The sequence below is a fragment of the Grammomys surdaster genome, unplaced genomic scaffold (genome assembly GCF_004785775.1).
Source record: "Grammomys surdaster isolate TR1022 unplaced genomic scaffold, NIH_TR_1.0 279, whole genome shotgun sequence".
Lineage (NCBI taxonomy): Eukaryota > Metazoa > Chordata > Mammalia > Rodentia > Muridae > Grammomys > Grammomys surdaster.
Genome location: NW_021604720.1, coordinates 9,672,899 through 9,700,800, shown reverse-complemented (window position 1 = coordinate 9,700,800; position 27,902 = coordinate 9,672,899). Strand labels below are relative to the sequence as shown.

The following is a 27,902-nucleotide window of genomic DNA, read 5'->3' as shown; positions in this document are numbered from 1 at the left end:
TTAGGAAACCCCAAACAGATCCCAAGTTCTCTCCCCAGGGAGTAAGTGTAGATGGCCAACCTTAGAAGTTTCTGGGGGCCTTGGCTGCCTGTCTCTGTAAGGCCACTGGGTAGAGGCTGGGTCTTCCCTGTTTGTGGTTCCCAGCATGGAGGCCGGGCTGCCCCAAGAGGTCAACGTGGATACTGTGGCCACATTCTAGAAAGAGAACTGTAATTATGACTTCTAATTATGTACAGTTATGCCCACAGAGTTAAACATAAGGGCACCTCCTGCTTGGAAGTATAAGTTAATTGCCTACAGGGGTCACAAGGGTGCTAACATCTGTCCTCTCCTCCTTCATTCCCTCTCCCAGCCCTAACCAGATAGGCATGACCTTAGTCCTGCTGGGCTCACCCTGCGTTGGATCAGCTTTGACCATTGGTTAGCACTTATTACAGGGGAGGGTCACATTTAACTCCTGTCCCAGGGAAAAATAAAATTTGAGCGGGTCATGACCCAGCCTGCCTTCCCTGTCTCCCTGGTAGCTTCTTACACCGTGGGCACACTCGGACTTTGATGTCATGGGCCTTGGCTTTGTTGAGAAAGAACATTAATCACCTCTGGACAGGTAGCCTGGTGCTTTATTTTGGTTTTGAGGGTTTGATTTGATACCATTCTTATTGTTTTTGTTTTGTGTGTGTGTGTGTTTGTGTGTGTGTGAGAGAGAGAGAGAGAGAAAAACACTTGTATACCCATCTGTCTAGATCTGTCTCTTTCTTTCTTTTCTTTTCTTTTTTTTTTCTTTCTTTCTTTTTTTTTTTTTTTTTTTTTGTGAAGCAATGAGCTTTACTGGGGTTACTTACAATACTATAGACAAGGGGTTAGTTACAGGAATAGAAATGACTCAAACATAGCAATATCCTCAAAAGCCCATACCACCATGGGTGACAGTTCACTAAAGCTAGATACCTGGACCATACTCCACAGCATATAGGCAGTTCAACAGGTTGGAGGATGTGATCTGTTTCTTTCTATTTTTATAAAATATTTATTTTTTTTATTTATTTAATGAGTGTTCTATCTGCATGTACACCTGCATGCCAAAAAAGGGCATCAAATCCCATTACAGATGGTTGTGAGCTACCACGTGAGTGCTGGGAATTGAACTCAGGACCTCTGGAAAAGCAGTCAGTGTTCTTCACTGCTAAGCCCTTCTTTTCTGATCTTTTTAATAAGATGCCCCAGGATTTGAACAACCGCTCTTTTATAATAAATTCTTCTACAGTCCTGACTTAGCCTTCGGAGCAGGTATGCCTTGCAACACTGACTTTGGGGTTTTGAGCCTTTTCCCTCTGACTCCCACACCAGCCAGTGTCCTGTTGAGACGGATTCTTTCCTCCTGGAAAAGTGGCTTGGCACATATGCCCAGCTGAAGTCAGAGCTAATGAAGATGCCCTGCCTGTGGAGTTTCTACATTTCAGCAGCGTGGGGCCTGCTGCTCAGGAGGCCAGGCCACTTTGGCAGTTACTATAGCCAAGGGAGAGTGGATGCCAGGAACTCTGAGCACTTTACAGAGGAAGGAGGTAGTTTCTGGGGTGGGGACAGGGCAGTAGCTGGTCTTCCAGTAAACGGGGGGGGGGGGGTTGGTGCGGGGGGGGGGCACTGGGCAGCACAGAGAGGGGAAGCAGGCTGTGGGCAGGTTCCACTGCCAGTTAGTGCCCAGCTGCCTGGCGTTCCCACTCCCACCCCCCCTCCAACCCCTGGGTTTCTGTTCTCATCTCAAGAGCCTCCTGGTTGTCTCCAGCTTATAGATTTGACATGTCCTTCCTCCCAGATACTAAGGTGTGCAGTGTGTGTGTGGGGGGGGGGGGCTTCGGACCTCTTATAGGAGTCCCCGTTTCTGTTCCTGCCCCACAGGAAGCCAGCATGTGCCATAGTTTCTCACTATATATCCCTAGTTTACAAAAACACAACCAAAAAGGGGGGGGGGCGGGACTCACAGACTTAACTCCTCTTCCTGTGACCCACAGGACAAAATCCTAACCTGTACCAGGTCTCTATACCCCTGTCTTCCTCTTCAAGTCTGGAAGTTTAGATTGTTGTGTACAATCCATTTCAGCTGGTTTGTCTCCCAGGCAGCTGGTGGAAAGACATCTGTCACCTAGTCAAAGGCATTACAGAGGCAGACCTTCGTGAAATTTAGAACAGCAGGTGAAAGGTGTTCGCTGATCATCAGGATTAAAAACTGCAGGCACTGTGCTCACTTGCTTTGGACACGGATTCAACAAAGTAGATAGTGTGGCATGGAGCTCTCAGCCAAAGTAAGAAGACATTAGACAGGAGAGAGACATCAACAGCCAAGAGAAAATGGAAGCACGGAGCATCTCCCTGGAGAGCATCACTATGTTGTTTTTGTTTTCTCTAGAGAGAAACAGCATTTGTGACCCTGAGACCCTCTAGCCTAGATATCTCTGTGCCACCCTAGACATGGGCAGTGTAGACATAGACAGACCACGGCCCTGACATCTGACTCTCAGGCTAGGGTGTGCTCTGAGTTCAGATCTGACATCCTATGACCTTTTCCCAGCACCCTTTTCAACAGGAAACAGAGTTAGGGGTAATAAGTGGGTTTGGTTGCCATAAATGAAAAAGCTGCTTTGGACTGGGGAGTTGCTTGGGTAAACTTCTCTCTTCCTCCTCCCCCACTCCCGGTTTTCAGAGTTAATAATGATGCTGGCCCATGAATTCAGCCAGTTCTTTTCTTTAGGTTTTCCTGGCCAGATTTTAATGTGAGGAAGACTGAAAGGATGTAGAAATGAGAACCTCCTTCCTAACAGCTGAGCTACAGTTGTGGCTCACACACCCTCCCCTGGCCTGCTCTGCTCCAGAGCCTTTCCACTCCCAAAAACTGGCTTTTAGTTCCAATGGTTTGAACTTGTCTTCAGAGCAACAAGAGTTTGGATACATCCTGTGTAAAGAATCAGATTTGGAGGCCTATACGGTCTCTCTGGGCCTCAGATAACCTGCCTCTGAGATGGTACTGGTGTGGCAAGCCTGGAGGTGTTCTCAGTGCCTCTGAGTTCTCCCCTTCTTGAGGGCCTTTTCACTTTAAGTTTATGTAATTTTGTGTATGTGTACATGTATTTTTGTGTTTGTGTAGGAGAGCTTGTGCCACAGCACATGTATTGAAGCCAGGGAACAACTTGGAGGAGTTGGTCTCTCCCTCCAGCTTGCTGAGGAAAGGCTAGTTTGTCCCTTGAGCTTCTAGATCTTTCTTCTGTCTCTGCCTCCCGTCTCCCCCATAGGAGTACTGGGATTACAGGTGCAGGCCATGTCAAGCTTTTTCCGGGCTACGGGATTCAAACTCAGGTCATGGGGCTTGCTCAGCTAACATTTTTCTCCTCTAAACAATCCCTCCTCCACTTCCCATGCCTTCAGAATACTTTCTTTTCAGTCAAGATGTCACTATGCAGCAATGGCTGGCCTGGAGTTTTCTGTGTAGCTCATGGCGGCCTCAGACTCACTGGCAGTCCCCGTGCGTCTGTTCCCAAGTACCAGGATAGTGGTAGTATGTGTGCATGCCACACTATTATCCAAAGGGTCTAAAGTGCCCTTGCTGGGGCTAGAGACCTGTGTCACCAGCCCAGCCGACCCTGAGTCCTTTCTTTTGATGCATTCCTGGTGTGCTCTGTGCCCATCCCATCATGAAGGCAGAGATTGACGTTACACCCTGGCATCAGCCTTTGTTAGGAGGCTTTGTATCCTTCCAAAACCTGATGATCTGCCTTCCCTACCCTTCACCCCATAGCTCTGACGAGAATTCCTCCATTCCCGTTCCTGTAGATTCTTCTCTTGTTCCTGTAGATTCTTCTCTTGTTCCTGTAGATTCTTCTCTTGTTCCTGGTTCTTCCCCAGTGCTTCTAACTTCACAGCACTCAGGCGGAGGGGAAGTAGAAGTAGTGGTGGCAAACGACGTCACTGGTGGCAAATGATGCCACCAGAGCCGACCACACTACCGACTCCCTTCATTTATCCAGTGTGTGCTTTCTCCACACTGATAGGTCCCAAGCACCATCGTAATCAGCAAGTGAGCTAGGCAAGGAAGAGTCTTAATGGCCCATGTGCTTTGTAGATAGGCATAGGAGAGGATGCCAGTGCGTACTTCTGATTGGCCGTACCTGCACAATTATATCCAGCATGCAACATTTTCCCCACACATACTGTCTTTTGATCAATCATATGATGTTATATCACTGTGTAAATTGCTTGAAGTGTAAGGAGGAGTGGGGAAGGGGAACACATTCACTGCATGGAAGATCAAATGATTTCCAGAATTCTCCAGGTTTCCATCTTCGAAAATGTTAGACCTGCCGGCTCTAAGCTGCTTTTTTTTTTTTTTTTTTTTTTTTTTTTGAGTGAGGACCAAGCCTTCTGTTGGCCTTTATATTCTAAGGTTGCTTAAACACCTGGCCATTCTAGACACTTCTGTCTGGTACCCAACAGGAGTCACACCAAGAACCCACCAAATGCCTACCCAACAGGACAAGGCTTTGTAGAGAGTGGTATATTCTCCTAGCTTTTGTAAGACTGTCCTCTACCTCCAGACGCTTTGGAGCGGATGTCCCATCTGGAAGGTGTTGCTTGGAGTCCATAGTTCTGTCAGCCATGAGTCAGAAAGGAAAAAAGATGTCAGGTGACATTACAGAAAGCTAGAAAGCTGTGGAAACTGGCGTAGACTCTGGCTCCTCTCCTGTCTGCAGCCACCCACACCATTTTAAAATGAGTGAGGTCAGGCCCAGCGGCATGAAACTCCCATGTTAACTAGCAGTGGATCCAGGGCTTGAACCTAGCAATCCCCCTGTCTGGTCTATCTAGTGCTTTTCCCATCCTGCCCACAGAGGAAAGCCCCCACCCCTCCCAGAAGCAGCTGCATCCTGATGAAAATGACCATATCAAATATCGAAGTTGGCATGGACCTCTGGGAACGTTCAGAGAAGTCATGCTGTTGCCAAAGCATGGTCAAGGACTCTCTCAGTACAGGATTAGAGATTGGGTCTGCGTGGATGATGGTCAGACCTAGCACCTGTAGTAAATAACTCGGCTTACTGTACCAGGATTCCAGTTCGGGACTATCAGAGAGGATCCATTATCCCAAAATAGACTGTCTTGCTGTTTTATTCTGCTGAACCTCTCTGCCTTGCTATGCCTTCCCAGATTACAACAGGAGTATTAATTCCTTTTACGGAGGTCTTTGTGAGTCTCAGACAAAACACCATCTTTTCTTAGACTGATCAACCTCACTGAACCACGGTGGGAACCCCCTCACCTCACCTTCAGCAACCAAGGAAACCTCCTCCACAGCCTACCCGCTTCACCCCTTCCTTGGCTCACTTCCTGTGGAATCAGTGTTCCTCTGGAGCACCTTTGGAGACATATCCCCAGACTCCAAAACAGCTCTCCAGTCCTCTAAAATGTTTCCAGCTCACCCCAAATGGGTACATCACAAAGTATCTCAGCTTCAGGTAGTTGATTTTATTGAATGCAAACGAGAGGGGAAACCTATGAAGGCCCTAAGTGGACTCAGTAAGACAGCCTGTCATCCAAGGGGAGCAATGAAATGATCCCCAGAGAAGCTGAGGTGGATAGAATAGTGGATAGAATAGTGACTGGCCATTGTAAAAGGCACAGGAATGCCATAAGGAGCCATGCTGGATACGGGTGATGGGAAGCGGTGTGCAGAGGCAGCATGTAAACACGCTGTAAACATGTAAACAGCCTGTAAACATGCCCGGGATCTGTGGGGCGGAGCCTCAGCTCCAGGCAATTCCATTCTCATCTTATAATATTTGCAAAAGGCTGCTAAGATATATTATTACGTGAAGAGAAATTAGGCGACAGCCAACTATTTTTTAGACATGGGAGTCTCCCCTTTTCAGCAGGAGATTCATTCCAAGACCCTCAATGGATGCCTAAATTGCAGATACTACCAACTCGTGCACACACATAAATGTTAGATCATGAGAAGTCTGCCTGTTACATTCCCCCAGAATTCCAAAAGAGAGAGGAGATGGGGCCTAGGTTCTCTGAGAGCATCTGCATCTTCATCCATGGGGCATCAGAGGTGGTACGTCTGCTCAAAGGGAAGCGGGGGAGGGGAGGCAGCATCCTCTATTTTCCAACTCAGGCATGTTTGTTTGACTTGGTTTGGGTGGGTGGCGAGTCACGGGGAGATGCTGGGTATAGACCCTCAGGTTTATGCTCTCCTAGATTCCTGTAAGAGCTGACTGATGCCACTCTTTGCTTCTCAGGCTCTCTTTCTTCCTTTCATTAAGGCTGCGCTTGTCTGTGATCCCGGACTTCCCCCTGAGAAGGAATGTGGAACTTTCTTTTTAGCTGCTAAGTTCACCTCTGAGTTTCCTGTTACTCAGGGGACCGCACCGCACCTCGGGGGAGACAGAGACCACATAGCCAGGGCCACCTGTTGCACTTGAAACTTAAAAGAAGTCAGTGAGGAGAAGAGGCACATATTCGGACTCCTCCCTGAAAGCCAAGAGGGACCGCCTCAAAGCTTGTCCCTAGCCACCCTTGGGGACCAAGGACTCCACTGCTGGACAATAGGGGACCCGGGAGCAGAGTGGAACTTGAAGTTTTTCTGTGAATCATTGACCATGTATCAGTGGGGAGCAATTGACTGTTTGAGCAGTGTCACCCCAGGAGTTGCCAAAGAAGCTAATTTGCCCGTTTTTCATACAATGCACTTATTAAAATAAACTCTTGCTCCTTTTTGGCATGTAGGTAACAGGCCTCCTGCAGGCAAAATAGAAAAGGGCAGAGTGAAGGTTCTTTACCTTTTTACTTTTTTTTTCCCTGCAGCATTGTCTTCTGAAACCAGCATCATCCGTATTATAATCGCTTGTGGGGCTTTATCATGCGTTGCAGTACTCCCTTGGAATTAAACTGCACATATAAAGTATGAAAAATGTACTTTTTTTTAAACAGTAAAAAAAAGTAATTTTCTCGCATAATACCCAAAATAAAGTGCCATGGAGCCATTAGTAGTAAATTGAATTTTTTGGTATGTAATTTGTACAAAAACTGACAAGTACGAGGCCCCTCTCCCCAGTCATTAGTTACTGGGTTTAGCGGACACGGAGGCAGTAATCTGCAAGGCAGGCATTTTGATGTCGGCTTCAATTGCACACTTCATTTATTTGGACAGGGGACAGGCGGCAGCTTCTGTCACAAGGCCTCACTGCACTATTAGTGAATTTCGCCCCAGGGCAGCTGGGACGCTGGGCTGGGGCAGATGTTCTTTTCAGCCTATTCAGTGACCATTCTTGGGGGTTGTTTACCGTTGCCATGGTGACCTTCATTTCCATAGCAGCAGCACTGCTGTTTCTCAGAGGGAAATGAATTTAGTTATAAAGGGATAATATTTTTCTCTGTCTCTATATAACCTGCCATCTGTCAACCGGTGGATTGGTAAGGATTCAGAAACCTATTAAGAATTATAGCAATAAAGTGATGTGCGGTCGGGTGGGGGGGAGCAGATTAAAAGCAATAATAGATGAGAACTTAAGCACTGTGCCTTCAGCAGCAGAACTTCCTCAGTTCCTTTCTCTATACTTTATGTGTTCTTTTTTTTAAATGCCTTCATCACCTCCAACACCGCTGTGTGCACACATACATACCGTCGTAAAATACGATTTCCATTCTGCTGACGAATGGAAATGACCGAATGCCTTGCTTGTATCTGTCTGGATGCAGGTGTTTTCAGAGCTTTCTCTTCGCGGTGATGCTGTGAGTTCCTCTCCCCCCCCCCCCCCCAGCATTAGAGATTCCCAGGCTGACCTTCCTGTTGTTACTGGCTCACCTACTTCTCCACCCCAGGGTAAAACCCGAGGGCGCCCAGACCCTCAGCTTATCGGACACCCACAGCACAGACCCCAACATTAACAAAGCAAGAGGAAGACACGATCATAGATCTCCAAAAAGAAGAAGAAAGTAGTAGCATGTTCCTTGAATCTCATTCTAGAAAAACTTTTTTTCTCTCTCTCAAGTCCGAATGGTGTGACAGTCGCTTCTGCGGTCCCTCATCTGGATGTTTTTTTTTTTTTTTCTCTGTCACATTCATAAGCTGTAACTTGCAGGGGGAAAAAAAACACGCACACACCAGCCCCGTTGTAAATAATGTTATTTATTGGTTGATTTTTCCAGATCCTGACATTGATGCTGCCAGTGCCATGATGCTTTTGAATTCTCCCCCTGAGATACAAGCAGGTTGTGAGTAGATATTTCTATAGCATACAGCACCATAGTTTGTGAATTTAACCTTCTCATTTACGTCCCAGGCCATAGGAAGCACTAATGCCGGCATAGCACTGCCCTTGGAGCATCCCTTTCAAAACTAAGTGTGTGGTTAACTTCACATGCACATGCATGTACACATGCAGCCATGCATATGTGTGAGCCAGTGCAGAGGTATGCTTCAAGGACAAGCAAGTTCTCACATACTGTCAGGACCGAGGAGATGAGAATGGACCCAATAACAACTCCTGCTGGAGATGTTTCTCCTGCAGGAATCATTCCCATGACTCTGTAGGTGAGGTTGCCTGGGCCAGCTTATCCAGGATGGAGCTAAACAGCACCCAGTTGTAAACTTTTTTTTTTTTTTCTGTCCAGGTCTTCGATAATAATAGGGTGCATTCTGGAAAGTTTGGCCCACCCTCGAGTGGCTTGGCCTTAAAATAAAACCACAGTACCACATTACATCACTCTACCTGCCTACTAGGCGGCCACAGAGAGAAAGGCGGGGCTGATGTAGCTTAGTAGGGCTCACTGAGCAATGTCAACTTAATTACGATAGGTCTTTGCCTTGCTTGGGCCTGACTCTGGCCCACTACCTGGTGTCTTTCCTTTCCTTTTCTCATCTTTATAGCTGACCTGAAATCAAGATGTCTCCCCATCCTCACAACTTGAGACCAATGTGTCTGTCCAGGTCCCACATCTGGCCAGAATCACACTGAGCCAAGAGGTGGTACACCAGAATCTGCTTGTCTTCTGTCAGGGTGCTGCTCTGTCACACACGCACAGAAAGTGACTCGACATGGCAGTTCCTCCAGTGACACTACTAGGGACTGCTCCCCACCTGTCTTGTGCCTGTGACTAGGTTTCCAGCTGGCTCAGAGCTCTGGCTTTCTGAAGATATCATTGCCTTCTAAGCAAATGAGAATTCCCCCACTTTGGAGACAGTAGCATTTCCCACAAGAAAGAACCCATCCCGAGATCCACAGTAGATTCATGGTGTAGTGATAAGAATTCCAGATCCCTGTCATAGCCTTTCTGAGAGCCTTAGGAAATTTAACACCGTCTTTTTTTCCTTTGTACCTGTTTTTAAAGATCCAAGAGATACTGCCAAGCAAACATTTTCAGACACCCTGGCCCTGTGCCTGAGGCCACCCCTTACCTGCCCTGACTGCAGAACGCTGGCTCCCCATTGTCAGCCTCCGTTTCCTGGCCTCTGGAATGTGAGGTTGCGCACACCTCCAGCCTACTCTGCTGCTAAGCAGATAGCAGTTCACCTTGCTAGCCTGGAATGTGGCTCTTAAGTGTCAGAGAAATCTGTATTTGATATCCATTCTTAGATGACATTTCAGGAAAAGTTACAGATTCCAGTGGTAATCAAGTCACAGGCTGGAAAGGTCCCGGTGATCAGGTAGCATAACCCATCTTAGTGGAAGCACCCTGATCTCATCAGGGTCGTGTAAATTCAAACCCCTTCATCAGCTAGCTGCCACTGTGTGCTGTGTGTGTATGCTTCCGATGGGCTGGTCCCTATGCTGAGAAGGGAATGGGGAGTCCGGGAAAGTCAAGGGATGTGGAGTGAGCACTCACAGATCTTCAGTGTCTCTCCTCATAGTCTCTTATTCCTGGCCTCTGGACCACAGGTTGGGTTCTCCTGATTTGCTAACAGGATTGTTTCTTAATATTTTCTTGGCCAAGTGAGCCTTTCCTCTCCACCCCTGTAACTCTCCAACTGTAATTCTCCTTCTGCAATTTCTATAGTCCTATTTATGTCAAAGTGCCGCACTGAGTTTTAAAAGTGCTCATGTGTTAAAGGTATGGATTCTGTTTTCATTCTTTTAAAGGTGGGGTTCCATGTGATCCAGGCTGACCCCAAACTTGCTATGTAACCAGGGATGGCCTTGAACTTCTTATCTTCCTGCCCCCGTTTCTCTGGCATGCACCACCATACCATATGTACATCCCTGCGCTGGGACTGAAGGCAGGACTTGGGACGGAGCTACATTCTACAGCTCTGTAGGATCATTTTTAGTGGGCTTTTAAAAAAGAAAGCTTTTAACATTCTGTGAAAGTGTAGCCACAGCCTTCATGAGGGCCCCAGGCCAAGAAGGCTCTCCAGGGTCCTGGCAGGTGCCACTAGGATGCCTATAAAGGTCATCAAAGGACACACTCGCAGGCAGGCACAGCAATGTAGACAGAGAACAAGAAGAGCGTGGAGACACTGGCTTCATATTTGCCTTCCCATCTGAGACTGGAGGTCAAGTGTGAGCACGGTCAGTGGCAGGCTGCAGAGTCCCTAAAGACTGGAACAATGTCATAGTTAGGGATCATGTCAAATCCACCATCTTCTGGTGGACACAACCAGAGGGAAGTATGTCCACAGCTCTTTCTGGCCCGTTCCAACGGTAGCTTTATTTTCCTTTACATTGTGGAGGGGCTGGGGTGCGGGGTGCAAGACAGGGTTTCCCTGTGTATTCCTGGCTGTCCTGGAACTTGCTCTGTAGACCAGGCTGGCCTCAAACTCAGAGGTCAGCTTGCCTCTGCCTCTTGAGATTGAAGAAGCACACCACTACTGCCTGGCAACATTGCTGGTCTCTTGGCTTGAGATTGGAGGCAGTGCCTTGATCCCTCAAGGGAGAAGCCTCGCAGAGCCGGAGTGATGAAGCTGCCATCACCTATGCTGCTAGTGTTGTCCCCAGGCCTAGGTATGAATCCTCAGTAAATGTATAAAGGCAACAACCAGCTTCCACGATGGAGAATGGGCAGCATGCATCATGGTGTTTGTGGTTGTGTGTCCCTTCCTGTATGGGTTCACATAGATCTTCTCCCATGGTCAGGAGCTGGGCAGTGTGGCTTCTCAGAGTGCCATATGTTTCCTGCTGCTCGCTTCCCTGGGGCTGGGTGCTGTGGCAGTCTCTGTTTATAGAGCCTCCTCGAGCCTTGCTATTTATAGCTTCCTGCCTCACCCCTGGGCTGCCCCTCTGAGTAGCAAGCTACCCACCTCATCTCCTGGCGCTGCTCAGTTCTGGCAATTACAGGCTGGCTTGGCTGCTAGAAAGGGCTCTCCAACCCCTTTGTCGTTGTGCTTTGTAGCCGCTATACTTCAGGTCACCAAGTGTCAGCCTCTAGATCTCTTCCTCTCCTCTTCCTTGTTTGGCATCTGCAGAGCTAGCCCAGGGCTGGTACACTGGCTCTGAAGCTCAGTGAGTTATAGAAAAGCATCTACCAGAGAAACTAGTGAGAACCCAGGAGCCATGTGCCCCCTGCAGTGGTTGGGCTGGAGTCCTCAGGGCCACCCTCTGTTGTTTCAATTGTCTACTGCCATTTGCTTTGAGGTACAGCTAATAAAAGCCTGACTTCTAAACAGTTTGTGCCCCTGGTGTCACTCAGTGTATGGGACCTCTTCTGCAAGTAGGGCCATCATGTGCAAAATGCCACTTCCAGAACAGCCAGCCAAGAGCATGGCTGTCTGCTCATCTTACCTTCGGAAATCAAAATCTATCCACCTACTCCAGTCTCTCCCTAAAGAGTGGCAGCCGTAGACTAATCTCAGCTGCTGGTATCTCCTGAATCACCTGCCTAGTAGCTCCCTTGACACTCCTTGTGAGTCATCTTTAACCCCCGTGGAGAAACTAGGTCACCATTAGCCATCTCCAAAGGCTTATATAATCCTTGGTTGGAATTTTCCCAGAGACAGAACTCTCGATACTAAACAAACCAGCAGAACAGAGCAGGAGGGATGGGGAGGGCTGCCTGGAACTGGGGTGTATGTCATCTATGTAGGGCTCCACAGAAGAAAGACCACAGGAAACAGGCTGTGGTCCGCCTGCCATAACAGCCCTTCCCCAGCCTGCTTCCAAGCAAGCAGGTGGAAGGGGTGTGGGTGGGGCAGGGGGGAACGATGGCAGGAATGGCCTGCTGCTCGGCTTATGGCCTCTGATAGTGTTAGCCAGGGCTGCCCTCCAATGGCAGAGCTGCAAGCTCCCCACTGAGGTTAATTTTAGACCTTGCAAAGACTAAGGGAGATGTCTATCAAGAGCGAGGCAGATGCAGTGTTGAGGGCCAGCACAGTGTGCAGGAAAGTTTGGTTTATACCTTGGTCCTTTCAGAACAGAAAAGAGCTGTAGACCCTGGAAAGTGGCTCAGGCAGTAGTACTTGCTATAAAAGCGTAAGGACCCGAGTCCCTGAAGTGGGGTTTGGGGTTGGGGGAGTACATGCCTGTAGTTCTGATGCTAGAGAGGAGGGGATAATTAAATCCTGGCTCAGTGGCTGCAACAGACTAGCTGACATGGCTGAGGACTTTTGACAGACATCCTCTTGGGTCATCACAAGAACGAGTTCCTGTGTGCGTGCTCACCTCATACACACAGATACACAAAGGGCTCCTAAGGTTGCTGTCACTTAAGGCCATAGCATCTGCACTGAGCCATGCTGCTTGACTGTCCCCGCCAGGTGTCACAGTTGGGCTGGTTTCAAGGGGGCTTGGAGACATTCTGTGACTTAACAAAACATAGCCAGCCAGTAAGTGCTGGGGAGTCTGGTACTGATGTCGGCATGCTGACTTCATCAACCATTCTCTTCTCCCGGGTCACTGGGACCATCGACCAGAAAGGATGGTGCTGGATGCTTAGACCTCTTCTAGTGGGAGCACAGAGTTAGAAGTTGGCTTCAAATGTGTGTTTTCTTAAGTATTTGACTGAACTGCCTCCTAACTCCATCTCAGAACACGAGGTGATGGGTTGTGTGTGGATAGTGAGAAAAGAGGTCTTAGGGTTTCCATTGCTGCAATGGAATACCATGAACAAAAAGCAAGTTGGGAGGGAAGGGTTTATTTGGCTTACGCTTCCAGATCATAGTCCATCATTGGAGGAAGTCAGGTAGGAACTCAAGTAGTGCTGGAACCTGGAGGCAGGGGCTAATGCAGAGGCCGTGGAGGGGTGCTGCTCACTGGCTCACTTCACATGGCTTGCTCAGCCTGCTTTCTTATAGAACCTAGGACCAACAGCCCAGGGATGACACCACCTACCATGGGTTTGATCCCCCATTGATCATTAATTAAGACAGTGCCTTACAGCTGGATCTCATGGAGGCATTTCCTCAACTGAGGCTCCTTCCTCTCTGATGACTCTAGCTGTGTCAAGTTGACACCCAAAACCAGCCAGTACAGAAGGGGAAAGAAAAGGAGCTAATTTTAGACCAAGGGCAGGCGAATGGGCTCATATTCCTGCCTAGTGTGTAATGGAAAGGGAGATGGCTCTCAATGCCTTTTTCCACAGAGCCATTGTAAATTGTCTGTGCCAGTTTCCAGAGACCACATTCCTGACACTTGTGGGTGGGAACATAAAGGGGAGGAGATGGAGGCACATGTAAGTGTCACAGCTGGCTTTTGGCAGCCAGGGAGCGGGCACGTCTGTGGTCACCATCTCAGTCTGGAGTGTGCTGCCAGAGAGGAAGACCGAGAAATGGCAGGAGTTGTAGGCTGGATTCAGCAGCTCATTTGAGAAGGAGTTCCAGATTCAGAGGGTGAACCACCTTAGATTCCCAAGCAGTCTCAAAGGCTCAGGCACACACCTGTCACCGCTGCCAAGTTGCTTTGAAGTGAATACAGCTCAGCAGTTGGGAAGATGTGCTTGTAGGGTCAGGGCTGGCTACCAAAGGCATAGTAGACTGGAAAGAATTGAATTTCTCCCGTTACACCTTGTGCCTTATAGATAATTCACTGGAGGTTTCTGGAGAGGTGATGTGGGCTGGTTGAAGGATAATGAGAACAGACTTGATATTAATAAGCATACATCACCAGCCCCTAGGCTAAGCAGTTTTCATAGCTTACCTTATACAATCCTCAGAACAACCCTAAAAGGTGTGTTTGTGCCACAGGACTAGGGTTATGATACCCAGTGTTATCTGACACCATGCTGCACACAGGCCTTAGACTCTGCACGGTGGGTAGGTAGTATCTCCAATGCCTAGCCTCCAATAGGTGTTTGCTGGAGCTGGTTTCTTCCTGTTTTCCCTTCCTGCTGAAGTGTCCTAGTGTGTGAAGGAAGTCTCTGGGCATTTGGACAGAGGACCGTGCATATGGGACATGGACTTCTGACTGCGGGTCCTCCTCATTGGGAGATGGCTCGTGACCACACGAGTGCTAACTGTGCTCTGTGACTCCCGTTGGCCCACTTCCCTTCCAGGGGTGATGCTGATATTATGCACCTGGGAACCAAAATATCACAGGAGCCGTCATTGCTGTCATTGCTGTCTTAGCCACCAGAAATACAGCTAAGGTCTTCTAGCTCAGTCTGGCTTTCGTCTTTTTCCCTTTTATGGGTTTTCAGCTGACCTGAAGTGGGGGAAAGAATCGAGCCTCAGGATTCTTCTATGGGAGGCTATAACAGTGGGTCTGAGGATTATAATAACTCTCGTACATTTCCTAAATATGACTGAGTCTCTAACCTCAGTAAACCTCCCCCTTAAAGATCACTTTGGTGGAGGCAGTGGTTGCAGGGGGTGGCCCTGGCTTACTTGAGTTGACATAGCTTGCTTCAGAGACAAAGTAATTAACTGGCAGAGATGGGGCCCAGGCCTGGCATTCCCAACCATCTCCTTGCAGGCCACTTTCCTGCTCCAGATTGCTGCACTAGGTAAAGTCCCAGTGTGCCTGTATTAATTAGTTGCTTCTTTGTTGCTGCTGTGATAAAACACCATGACCAAAGCAACTTAAGGAAGAGATGGCTCCAGAGGGATGAGGCCATTGTGATGGGACAGAGGCACTGCTGCAGGCACGGTGGCCGGAAGCTGAGAATTCATATCTTCTATCACACAAGCACAAAGCAGAGGGCAGACTGGGAAGCAGAGCAAGCCTGTACATTCTCAGAGCCCACCTCCAGGGACATACGTCCTCCAGCAAGGCCACATCTTCTCTACAAACAATGTCACCATCTGGGGCCAAGTGTTCAAATGCTCGAGCCTCTGGGGGGCATTACTTATTCAAACTACCACAGTGGGATGATTTACTGGAACAAACACCATCTTCATTTCCTTATGTACACTGTGCGTTTATTTTTTTTTTTAATTTCTGAGTACACTTGCTGCTTTTCTGCCTTCAAGGTCCAGTGTAGACAGCACTTCCTGTAGCAAGTCCTCCAGATACTTAGAGTTGGCATCAGGCATCTCCATCACCTGGCTCCCACACCAAACCCTAGTATTTCTACACACACACACACACACACACACACACACACACACACACACACATTCTTTCTCTCTGATTTCACTATAGTTACCCTGATTCACAGGAAGATACTAATTACTGACAGTAGTTGGCATCATGGCACAGATTTTCAGTATTTAAGTTCTTTTGTGACATGGCCCACTGTATCAGATCCATTTACTGTTCTCCGTGAGGTCCTCCTTGAGACATAGACAGTGTCAGGATTAAGCTCATTGAATAGCTAGATGCCTTAGGGAGTGCCATCAAAAGTCATTGAACCCCTCTCCCGCAGTTTCCAGACACCTGACAAAAGCACACACGTACTCTGTAGACTGCAGAACTAGCTGCAGATCTGATTCCTCCTGCTCCTGTGTCTTCCCTTTGTGAACTATAAGTCTGTTTATGATTAATCTTCACATGCGGTATCAGGTAAGGGTCAAGGTTCGTTTTTATCCCAAAAGGTTGTCCGTGCTGTGATGCTTTCCTTTCTGCCCCTCTGTTGCCTTGATGCCTACCTTTGTCAGAGCTCAGCTGACCGTACTAAGTGTGAGTCTGTTTTCTAGATTCCATTTTGTCCCCGTGGTATAAATGGCAATACTCAGCCAAGTCTCATACTGCTGTGTTTCATGCCATTTTATACAAAGTCTTGATAAATCAGGTAATAAAGCTTTCAGACACTGCGTCCTCATAGAGTAGCTGAATATTGCAACAGTACCCGTGCTCTTAGGATACTTAGTTATTCTCCTGTCTCCATAACCTCACCTGTCCTCTGAAGTTAGGCTGCCAGTTTGGAATCAACGAAGTTTCTGCTCTGGCTGTGCCTTACATGCATGATAAGTTACAGTAAGAGACTAGAGATGTTTCTGAACATCTCTGTAGTACTGACTTCTGCAAGAACGGAAGCCTAAGCCTTCATCCTTCTTTTGTAAGACCTAACAAGTACCTTGTATAAACCTAGAAGAGAAATGTCAAAAATTCATTAGCAAGAATTACACAAAGCCCAAAGTAATAGACAACCTATTAAAGAACTCTCTATTCAGGCAGGCCTGGTGGCTCAGCCAGTAAAGGTGTTTGCTGTGCCAGCCTGGCAGCCTGAGTTTGATCCCCAGAACCCACATAAAAGTGGAAGGTGAGAACTGACTCTACAGAGCTGTTCTCTGTGTACATGTCCTGGCATGTACACGGGCACCGTGCACACACACTTAATAACAGAATTTGTAAGAATGATTTCATATTCAAGAGTGGATGTTTACCCTTCAAAACTCCCTCCTAAATCACTGTGTAGCTGACGATAACTGTACTGAACTTCTGATCTCCCTGCCTGTACCTCCTGTGTGCTGGGGTTACAACCCCAGCGTGGTTACACCATGGCTGGTTTATAGAGTCAAGCCAGGGCTTTGACTGGTAGGCAAGCATTCTGAGCAGCACTCTCAGTCCTGAAAACATACTCTTAGAAACCTAAAAATTATGAAACATGTATGTGTTAGCAATTTGTTTCATAAAAGTATTGTTTGCAAATAACATGGGTTTTAAATTTTGACATCTAGGCTGGTTTTTATTTTTAAATGTATAATTTTCTAGCATTTCATTGTTGTTCATTTGAAAGGGCACTATTTATCCACCCCTCTTCAGTATGTGCCAGGATTATAGGGAGCAGAAGAGGTCTAGAACATTCTTTAGAGAGCAGAATAAACATTTGGGGATTTCCACTGTATCACACAAGAAGTAAGGTAGGGGCCCTCATTTGCAAAGCTCACCTGGTCCCATATACACGTGGCTGGTATCTGTAGATGCAGCAGGAGCTAGACACTTAGCTTGTGCTAGTTGAAGCTACTGTTTAGAGGTGAATAAAGGTCAGACTCACAGGACTCCCCGTAATGTAAATTCTTGGACATGATCTGGGAAAGGCATGCCACACAAGATCTTATGGTTGCTGGTGGAAAGTTGTTACGATGTGTATGGTAGAAGCCCAGGGAAAAAGAATGCTGGTGAGGGTTGAGGGGGAAGACAAACAGGCCCCTGAAGCCAGGCTCTGATTGTACAGAAGCCAGGGCTTGAGGTTGGCCCATCCTTCCAGGCAGCCCCGGGGAAAGGCAGTTCCCAGTGTGATCTTGGAATGTGGAGAGGCAGAGTCTTTCAAATAAGGATTTGACTGTGATTTGTTTGTTTGTTTTTGGTTTTTTGTTTGTTTGTTTGTTTGTTTGTTTTTTGAGACAGGGTTTCTCTGTGTAGCCCTGGCTGTCCTGAAACTCACTCTGTAGACCAGGCTGGCCTCAAACTCAGAAATCCACCTGTCTCTGCCTCTCAAGATTAAAGGCCTGCGCCACCACTGCTCAGCTGATTTTTTTTTTAAGCTGACTTTTTTTCCCCCCATTTCAGATGAAGGACAAATAAATAGATATTCCCAACCTTTAACCAGAGCAGGCATGAGAAGTGTGATTGTTGGGTCATCTGCAGGCCCATTGTAGTCTTGGTGACATTAAATGTTCTTGGGGAAGTATAAGTGATTTTACTAACAGATGTAGGAAATCTCGTTTTGTTCTGTTTTGGGTGGGTGAGCAAGCGTGTGTGCACGCGTGCGTGTATCCCTTGTGCACATGTGTGTGTGCCATGTGTTTTGAGCAGGTGACTGTTCGAGCAGATGTGTTTGTGCATCCCCCTCTAGATGCCAGAGCAGGCCACTGGATCTTCCTCTATCACCGTCCACCTTGCTGTCTTGAAAAGTCTCCTGCTGAGCCAGAAGTTCGCTGGGCTAGGCTTGTCGCCTGAGAGGTCGCCTGCGAGCTCTCAGCTCTGCGCTTTACCCAACTGCTAAGAATTCATACTGTGGTCCCTGTACTCATAGCGCAGGCACCCTTAACCACTGAGCCTTCTAGTCCCAGCCTGGATGTCTGGTTGTTTTTCTTTTTTAAAAACTCCTGTTTGATTGATTCTTTTTAAAAAATAGAAGTATCAATAATTTGTAAGCTATTGATGACTCTACTTACCGCGCGTGCGCACAGGAGCGCACGCGCGTACACACTTGCACACATACGTGCTCTGCCCTCCCTTCTCTCTTTCAAAATTGCTAAGTTCTTTACAGTTGAATTTACCCTGATGTGTCTTTTTTTTTTTTAACTTTTCTAGTTTCTCCAGGAGTGATACAAAATGGAGCAAGGGTTCTGAGCCGGGGGCTGTTTCCTGGTGTCCGCCCATTGCCAATCACTCCCATCGGGATGACGGCAGCCATAAGGTAAGAGAAGAGCTTGCTGGGCCGTCTGGCTGGGTAGTGGGGAGATCCCTCTGTCCCCTGGGGTCCTCAAACACTTTGTTCTCCGAGATCAAAGGGCAGCACACTCATCCAAACATCATCACCCTTTCCTGTGAGCAATGTCTTTCTTTCTTAAGTAACAGGGCAAAATCGGCGAGAAGGCAAGGGTAAGCAGTTGTTGACTGGGCATTGGATCCCTCTGTCTCTTTCCATCCTGTGACCCTGGGATGGTGTCTCATCTCTCTGGACCCGCCTCAGTTCCCTCATCTGTGAGACTTCATGTCTACATGGAGGGGTGCTGTAAAACATGCAGAATTGCTTGTGAACTATGATTTGGTAAGGGGGTCTATGAACAGCAGGAGTGTCATTTCCCAGTCACTGAGAGTCAGGTCAGGGGACACTGAATGAGCTCTTCTTTGGGGGATTTCTTTCCTCCATCCTCCTCCTCATCTCCATCAGCAACCCCAAGGTCGAGTCCACCTCTGGCTTAAAACCCTCACGTGCAGCGTGACAGTCTCCTGGTTCTCTTCTTGCCCACCTATCAACCACTCACTACCTTACCAGTCTCCTAAACTGTGACTCCTGTGACTCCTGGGCTCTTTCCACGACTCCCTCCACATTCTCCCAACACCCCCCACCCTGCCTTTCTCCTTGAGCTAAGTGTGTTCGATGGCATCTTAGTTTCTTTTTCCTATTGTTGTAATCAAATATTCTGACCAAAGCAATGGAAGGGGAAAGGCTGGTAGTTAAAGGACATGGTCCATCCTGGCAGGGAAATCAGAGCAACAGGAGACTGAAGCGGCTGTCACATCACAGTCAGGATGCAGAGGGGGGGACACCTGCTGTTGTTCAGCTCAGCACCCTCTGCCCAAAGAACAGTACTACCCATTGTGCACGGCCCATCCCCTCTACCCTTCAAGATATTCCCCACAGGCATGCCGAAGGACCTGTCTCCCAGGCATTCTGGATCCTGCCTAGTTGACCGCTAATACTGCCCATCACAGGCAAACACATCCACGACCTGTGCGTCTTACTCTGTGGTGTCTTCTGTAGATTTCCCTCAGTGTTCAGATTCCTTCAGAACACTTTCCCAAAGGTGGCCACCAACTTGAGCTTCAGATGCACCCCTTTTGGAGTGTACCCCTGTGCGTATTTTCTCTTCTCATGGGCTTGATGCTGAGAGTGGGACTAGATCTTTCTCAGCTGACCAATCAGGGCAGAGTGAGCCTGCTAGCTTGCTAAAGCCCCTCCTCCCCTCAGCTGCATCCCTTTTCTTTTTTTCACACCTGAGTCATGGCTCACTTGTGTTACTTCCATTTCTGCTGTCGTAGCATGCCATGGCCTAAAGTAACTCAGGGAAGGAAGGTTTCGTGACAGTTCTAGAGTGGACACAGTTATCGTATGGGAACACATGGCTGTGGGAGCAGGAAGCTGACTGGTTATCATTTTTCTCTCTCTTTCTCTCTTCTCTCTCTCTCTCTCTCTCTCTCTCTCACACACACACACACACACACACACACACACACACACACACACACACACACACACTCAAGCATGAAATAGCAGAATATCGTCCAAATATGGTCTTGTACCTGCCCAATCTCCTCAGATTTCCAAAAGCAGTTGGGGAGGGGAGTGTAGTAGGCTCTATAAGCCTGGGGACATTTGCTTGTGGCGCCTGCTCTCTTTGAGGGTGACCACCGGCACCACAGCGAGCATGCAGCTGTGTGCACATTTGCAGATTCTGCAATGCCCAAGACTCGGCAGAATGTGTGACTGGGAGAGAAGTCTCCTGCTCACTCCCTTTCCTCATAAGATTCAAGTCTGGCCACCTGCCACTTGAACCTAAATTCACCTGTGCTTGAGAACTCAGCAGTCCAGTGAAGAACAGAATCCTGAATGTCACCTGCCTGTGCACAGGGCCGTGTGCGCCTGAGGGTCCTGCAGGTGTGCCAGTGTTCGTCCGAGAGAGTCACTAGCACCCACTACAGGCCAGTGTCCGCCTCTCCTTTGCGTGACAGGATTTCTGTGTAATTCTGAGCACTTCCCAACTTAACTGAAAATATTTATCTTTCAGGGATTTTTCCCCCTCTACTGAGTGGCAAAGGCCGTGTTTGTTTGTCTTGAGTCTGAAACTGTTATTGACATAGATGAAGTGTTACTTTTATTAGCTGATCGTTACACAGCTTGTATTTGCTGGGTTCCTTTGCATATAATTATGATGCGAAACCTCCTTGTAAGAGCATCTGTCAATAGTGTAATTGACTCGACCGTGTTGACTTTTTACTCAATAACCTCCAAGATGGGCCCAACCTTAGACATCGGAAAGCTGCTTATCTTTAAATTTGCCAGGACGGAGAGTGCTCGGAGAGTGCTCGGGGTGCATCCCCCAGTACCGTTCACCTGGGCGCGCTGCCTGCTTCTGCTACTGCTTTCCCAGGGGAAATAACAGCACAGGTTCCACCAAATGGATGGAGCTGGAAATGATGTCAGTGGAGGAGTGCCTGCCTGACGTGCGTGAGGCTCAATTCCTAGCATGACACACACCTATATGAGAGAGAATTCCATCTAACGGAACACATGATCACAGACCTTGGGGAAGAAGGGGGTTCTTCCCACTTAGTGCCATGAGCTGCCTCCCAAGTAGAGAGGTCACAACTCTGGTCTGAAACATCTTAGTTCTAATTTCAAAGTCCTTTTTTAAATACAAAAAGTTATTTTTGAATTTTTACTGTATGTGTGTTTTGCCTTCATGTGTTGCCCACTGGGGGCTAAAGGAAGGTGTCATCTCCTAGAACTGGATTTAAGAACAGTTGTGGCCCACCATGTTGGTACTAGGAGCTGAGCTGTGGTCCTCTGAGAGAACAGCGAGTGGTCCTAACCACTGAGCCATCCCCAATCAACCTTATATATGTTATATGTCCAGGGATGGGGGAACATACAAGTCAGGGTGGTGTACAGGAGCCTGTCTCCTCTCCACACTGTGTGAGTTCCAGGGACTGAGTTCACAGAGATTCTCAGGCTTAGCAGCAACTGTCTTTACCAGCTAAGGCATCTCACTGGCCCTTCGGGACCACCTCGATGAAAAAGACCTAACGCCCCTGTTTTCCCACAGGATTGAGAGAGTGACTAGAAGGTGAGCCCTTGTAGGCAACAGTGTCCATAAACTATGCAGAGATGCTCAGGAAACAGACTCCTGGGTGTGGCTCAGATTCACACAGAGACCTGTATGGGCCCCATGAATTATTGAGTTTAGCACAGCTGTGAGCCCTGCATAGACTAAACTCTAGCGCAGCTGTTTACAGCTGACGTGAACAGCCCCGTACTCTCCCAGGTCCCCCTCCCATGCACCAGAGGCTGGGTCCTGAGCCTCAGCAAGTGGCTTTAGCTGAACCCCTGCCACCTTTCATGCACGGCAGACTTGTGGTAAGGTCGCCAGCTTTAAGGAATCATGCAGGTCTAGCCCTCAGCCCGCAGCACTGTGAGGAAATGCCCCGTGGTTACCAGGTGAGGCTGCTTGACTTTATTTGGATCTCCAGAACCTTACTTGAAAACATTTCCAAGGGAACAGGAAACAAGTCAGTCATTGCTGCCAGTCACGCCACCAGTTCCTAAGGTCAGAGCATCTGGAGAACCCATCTCACAGTACCAGCTCTGCTCCAGACCAGTCACTTGGAGATGTTCTGAGGGTGCGGCATTGATGGACCCTGAAGATAGAAGTAGAGGGATCTCTTCTCACACTCTGCTATGTTGTTGTATTTTACAAGACCAAGCAGCTGTTGTCTTTTGTCTCTGAAACTGTGACCTTCAAAGGTAGCTTCAGGACATAGTATTAAATTATATATGGTGAGTGACAATGGTGTCTTTAATCTCAGCACTCAGGAGGCAGAGGCAGACAGATCTCTCAGTTCTACTATAACCTGCTCTACAGAGTAAGTACCAGAACAGCCAAGGCTACACAGAAAAACCCAGTCTCTCAGAGGGAAAAAAATGGTTTGAAGCAGGAGAAAATATTAAAAGGTGAGGTAGAGAAAGAATCCAAAGAAAGCCATCAGAAAGAACACTTTATTCTCTCCTGGGCCTCGTGTCCCAGCAAGAGTCTTCTGTCTCCTCTCAGACCCACTGATCAGTACCCACTGGGGCACTCTTTGTATCTCTGGTCCTTGACGCTGACTAGATGTCTTTGAAAGTCCTGGTGGTTCCTTTCTTCCCCCTGTATCTGAAAATCCTCAGCTCCTGCAGATTCTGAGTAGGCCACTAAATGTGGGAGAGGTTCAGGATCTTTCCTGTTTGTGTTCTGTGAGCTCATGCGTGGAAGTTGTGTTTATCATTGTCACCTTGGATGTCCAAGGCTTCTGCCTTCTGGAGAATTTGACACTCCGTAAGATGGAGTTCTCTAGGCAGCTTTTATGAAGTGATTCTTGCCTGCCTTTCCTTACATTCTTCTTCAGTCAGGCTGGTGCACTCGGACTCCCCACACACACACACACACACACACAGAGACACACACAACCTGAATGTTTTGTCTGATTGGATGTCTGTGTACCACATGTGTGTAGTGCCTACAGCTGCCAGAAGAGAACCCCAGATACCCTGGAACTGGACTTACAAATGGTTGTGAGCCATCATGCATGTGCTGGGAATTGAACCTAGGTCTGCAGGAAGAAGAACCAGTACTCTTAACCACTAAGATGTCTCTCCAGCCCCTTCTTCATTCTCTACTCTGGGAGCTACCCCCCCTTTTTTTAAAAATATTTTTATGCAGAATCCACCATCCAGTGTAAACTGCTTTGTCCTTTATGTTAGGTAACTGCAATCTATTTTTTTTTTATTCAAAAGGTTTTGATATGCGTAAACAACATACCGTTCGGTTTTACATACCTTTGAAGGGGTGTTTGTTTGTTTGTTTGTTTGTTTTGCTAGCTGATACGTCTTCCTCCAGCATGCTCCCTGAGGTTCATTTGCACCACGTAGCTATTGTGGCTGAGTCATTTTTACTGCTGTGTAATGCTCCACTGTGTGACTGTTCCACAGTCTTTAAAAAGGAATTTGCATCATTTATGGTCATCTCACCAGCCCTTGATCCTGAATTGTTTAGGAAGATTTGGGCATGATGGTCTAAACCTTTAACCCCAGCGCTAAGGTGGTAGTGAATTCAAGGCTAGCCTGGTCTACATACTGAGATTCTGAGGGTTGAGGGATAGGGAATATGTTATAATAATGACAAAATTCCGTCCAGTCCCACTTTGCTATATTTTATCATTAACAATCCTTGAATTTCATTTCCCCCCAAAAGATTCGATCACCTTAAACTTACTGAAGTCTTTTCTAACTTTTTCTTCACTATGATGAGTTGCATAGTAAATGTGCCCCCTCTCCACAACACTTTGATTTCTCAGTGCTTACTCTGTTGACTCTTTGTGTTTTAGCGTCTTTGCTGGAGTTGGTATGCTGGTATCTTAGACTCGGATTTACCATTTTGTTTATGCCTCTGTCTCTCTAGCGTCATCCTTATCTGGTTTCTGTGTCAAGATTACGCTAGCCTCGTAAATTAAATTGAGCATTCATTCTCATTAATAACTTCCCCCGTCCCTTCCTATATGAAATCTAATGTCTTTATTGCCGAATAGTTGATGGAACTCATTTCCAAAACAGTGTGATGCTGGCATTACCCTTACAGGGTGATTAGTTGTTAGTGTAATCTGTGTAGTGTAATCTGTGTAGTGATTATACGGTGAGTTGGGCTTAGTATTTCCTGTTGAGCTAATTTGGCAACTCTGGGAATCTGTCCATTTCACCTAAGTATACAAGTATCTTGGCATAAAGTTATTCTTGGTATTTACTATCTCTTAAACTATCTTTCATAGCTATATTCTGGGTTTTTTGAAATTTCATTCATATCTTCTCTTTTTGCTTGTTAATGTTGACATTTTTTTCTCCTGAAGTATCGTTTTATTTGATTAGCCCTGTTTAAGGATAAGTATTTGTGTGTGTGTGTGTGTGTGTGTGTGTGTGTGTGTGTGTGTACACACATGAGTGTGGTCCGCACAGAGACCAGAAGAGGACATCAGATGCCCTGGAGCTGAAGTTACTGATCGTTGTGAGTCATTGCCTGGGAGCAGGGAATGGAACCTGGGTCCTCTGCCAGAGCAGCCCGAGCTCTTAACCACTGTGCCACCTCTCCAGCCCCTTCTTTGACTTTTGCTATATCTTTTCCTTTCTATTTCCCTTCTGTTTTTCTTTATGTAGATTGTATACCGTTTTAAAAACCCTTTTCTCTACAAAGCTTAACATTTTAATTTCCTGCAAACCACAGCCTCATTGCATCCCACGGTCTTGCTGGCTTTTAGTCCCAACATGTTCAGCACTAAGTTGTTTCTAATTTTCACTTTGATTTCTTCCATGACCTGTACATATTATTTTTGAAGTATATATATGACTTTCCAAATGTAGCTTCTGACTTTTCAGTTTCCACTTCAACATTCACCATGAACTTGAATGCACACCGATGTGAGACTTCTTAGGAATCTGAGACATTGACACCTAGCCTGAAAGCCCTAGTACATAATGGTCAAGTGTAGATAGATAGTACGTAGTGTAGTACAAATCAATTTTTAAGTGTTCTGCATGTGCTTTTATTTTTTTAAAAAAGGTGTCTTTTCCATTGTTTACTTGTTTGTGTATGTGTTGACACCATCTACATAATAACCTCTCTCTCTCTCTCTCTCTCTCTCTCTGTGTGTCTGTGTGTGTGTGTGTGTGTGTGTGTGTGTGCGCGCCCACGCAAGCCTGTCTGTCTGTCTGTCGTCTTACGTATGAGAAGCCTGGTTGGTGCTGAGATTGATGTGTTAACATCGCCCCATCATGCTGTGGGTTTGGCTGTTTGCTTCTTCTTGTAGTACTCGGGCTGTAGGAGACGTGTTTTGAAACGGTTTTATTGGATGTACTCACATTGAGAACTGCTTCACCTCCCTGGCTAATAGAACATTTGTAGATTATGGGTACTCTGTTATAATGGCGTTTGCCTTAAAAACCTGTGGCTTTATTCCCTATGGCTACAGCAGCATGATCCAGCTCTTCCAGGCTTCTGGCCTTTCTTTGTCCTTTAGATTTGTCCATGATTAGCAGTATGGGTTTTTGGTTTTTTGCTTTTTTTGTTTGTTTTGTTTTGTTTTAATCCAAAGGTGGACTACCTATGTTCACCTTTCTGGCTAAATTTGTACAAACTGTGTTTATCTTCAAAAGATGGGAACTCCCCACTCTTCATTCCCCCTGTCTACGGGGTTTGGAGGTTACACATCACGTTTCTCTTTTATTGTCAGTCCTAAAACTTTTGACATGAACATCTTAAAATGCCTGATCAATGTCTTTAACCTTTGATCAATACTGAATTTTTTGAATGTTTTCACTTTACTTCTCCCAAATGCTGAACTAATTTACCCAAAATCTTGGCTTCTATTTTGCTTCTGTTTGTTTTTTAAGCTCAGCGTAACTGCAATTGTGTCTTTCCTAATCATTTCTTCCTAAACACCAGGCCTTCCTTTTGAGATCATGTTCCTGTTTCTCAGCTTCCTTAAGCAGTTCCTTTAGTGAGGGTCTGTTTGCAGTGAAAGCTTTGAGCTTGGGTCTGTTCCTGCTGTGAAGGTCTAAGCTGACAGGTGATTTTTCTTTTATCTTGACAATGCTGTATACTCCCGTTTGCTGCATTTCCTATGGTCAGCTGATGTCTCTCCGTTCTCAATGGTATATTCTTTCTACCATGTCTACATTCGTTGCTGCCCAGTACTTGAGTCTTGAGATGGCCAACAATAGTCCTGCCTCATCCTTCTGAGTAGCTGAACTTGAAGTTGTAGCGCCAGGCTGCTTAGCCGTCCTTGGTGGTTTGGGTTAATTGGTTAGGTTATGTTGATTAGTTAGCTGATTTCTTTGGGTTTCCTGTGACCTTACTTGTTTGTGTCTTGGTTCAACTCTTTTGATTTGATAGTGATAGGTAGTCGTGGATTTCATTGTTCATCCTGATAGCATTTCTTGGCTGTTTGAATCTGTAAATGGGTACCTTTCTTCTGATCTAGAAAATCAATTCTCAGCCATTAATTCAGGTGTTAAGTCTTCCTGTGCTTTCTCATCCACTAAAAGTCCAGCCCAATCTATGTAAATGTTCTTGTGTTTGGGTTTTGGTTTTTTGTTTGTTTTTTGTTTGTTTGTTTGCTTGCTTGTTTGTTTTGTTTTCTGAGACATAGTCTCTTATAGCAAAGGTTGACCTTGAGCTCTCTATATAGGTAAGGATGACCTCGAGGTTTTAATCTCTATATCTACCCAAGAGCTCTGGAATATAGGCAGGTATTTTGAATAAGGTATTTTGGAGCCTAGAGCTCATGGGTTGGGCTAGACTGTCTGTCTATGAAGCCCCAGGGATCCCCCCATGTCGACTGCCCCAGCACGGGGATTATATACAGACTCCATAGCTCCCTGCTTTTACATAGGTGCTAAAGAGGCTCTTAGGACCGGCCACCTCCTCAGCACCAATGCCCAGTTTTTCTGCTCAACCCCTTCTCCATCATTCCCATCTCTTAACCATATTCGGCTACTGAGTATATAATTTATCTTTCAGTCCTTAAGAGAGGGTCTTGTGGTATAGCCCAGGCTGGCCCAGAGCTTACTACCCTTCTGCCTCAGCCTCCTGAGCACCAGGGTCACAGGACTGCCTTACCTCCTGCAGCTCTTTTGTTTATTGAAAACACTGACCTCCTGCTCTGTGTTTTGTCTCAGCATGTACAGTCTTTGTAGTTCGGGTTCTCTAGTTGTTTCTCTGTTCCCTCTCCAGCTTACAGTAGTGTATTTCCCTTGTGCTTAATGGTTTTTAAAATGATGAACCTAGGTTCTGTGCACGCTAATTACTTGGAATCCTCTGTGGTTGAATTTGAAGTGCATTCTTCCAGAGAAGATTTGCTTTTCAAACTTCTGGAAGCCTGGGGGGACGATGTCCATCTTAACTCCCTTGAAGCGACTATAAAATCCATGAAGCTGACAAAATCAGTTTTCCATCCCTGCTTCCCTTTCTTCCTCCGTCAGTCTGTATGCTTGCCCCAGTCCTGGGGTAGGCATTTGTTCCAGGGAACATCTGGCTTCCTGATTGACCCATTGTTCACCTTTGTTTTCAAACT

At 46.8% G+C, this 27,902-nt stretch overlaps 1 protein-coding gene across 3 annotated transcripts in view; it reads left to right on the top strand.

The window, feature by feature from the left end:
- Positions 1–27,902, top strand: part of Foxn3 (forkhead box N3) — a 364,395-nt gene that overhangs the window by 332,035 nt on the left and 4,458 nt on the right. For 2 of the 3 annotated variants that reach the window (XM_028777272.1, XM_028777273.1), the window contains 2 exons: positions 8,197–8,262; positions 18,615–18,720. In XM_028777272.1, coding sequence (XP_028633105.1) covers positions 8,197–8,262; positions 18,615–18,720 — 172 coding nt within the window. The remainder of the gene's footprint in view (positions 1–8,196; positions 8,263–18,614; positions 18,721–27,902) is intronic. The other variant, XM_028777274.1, reaches the window with a different exon arrangement.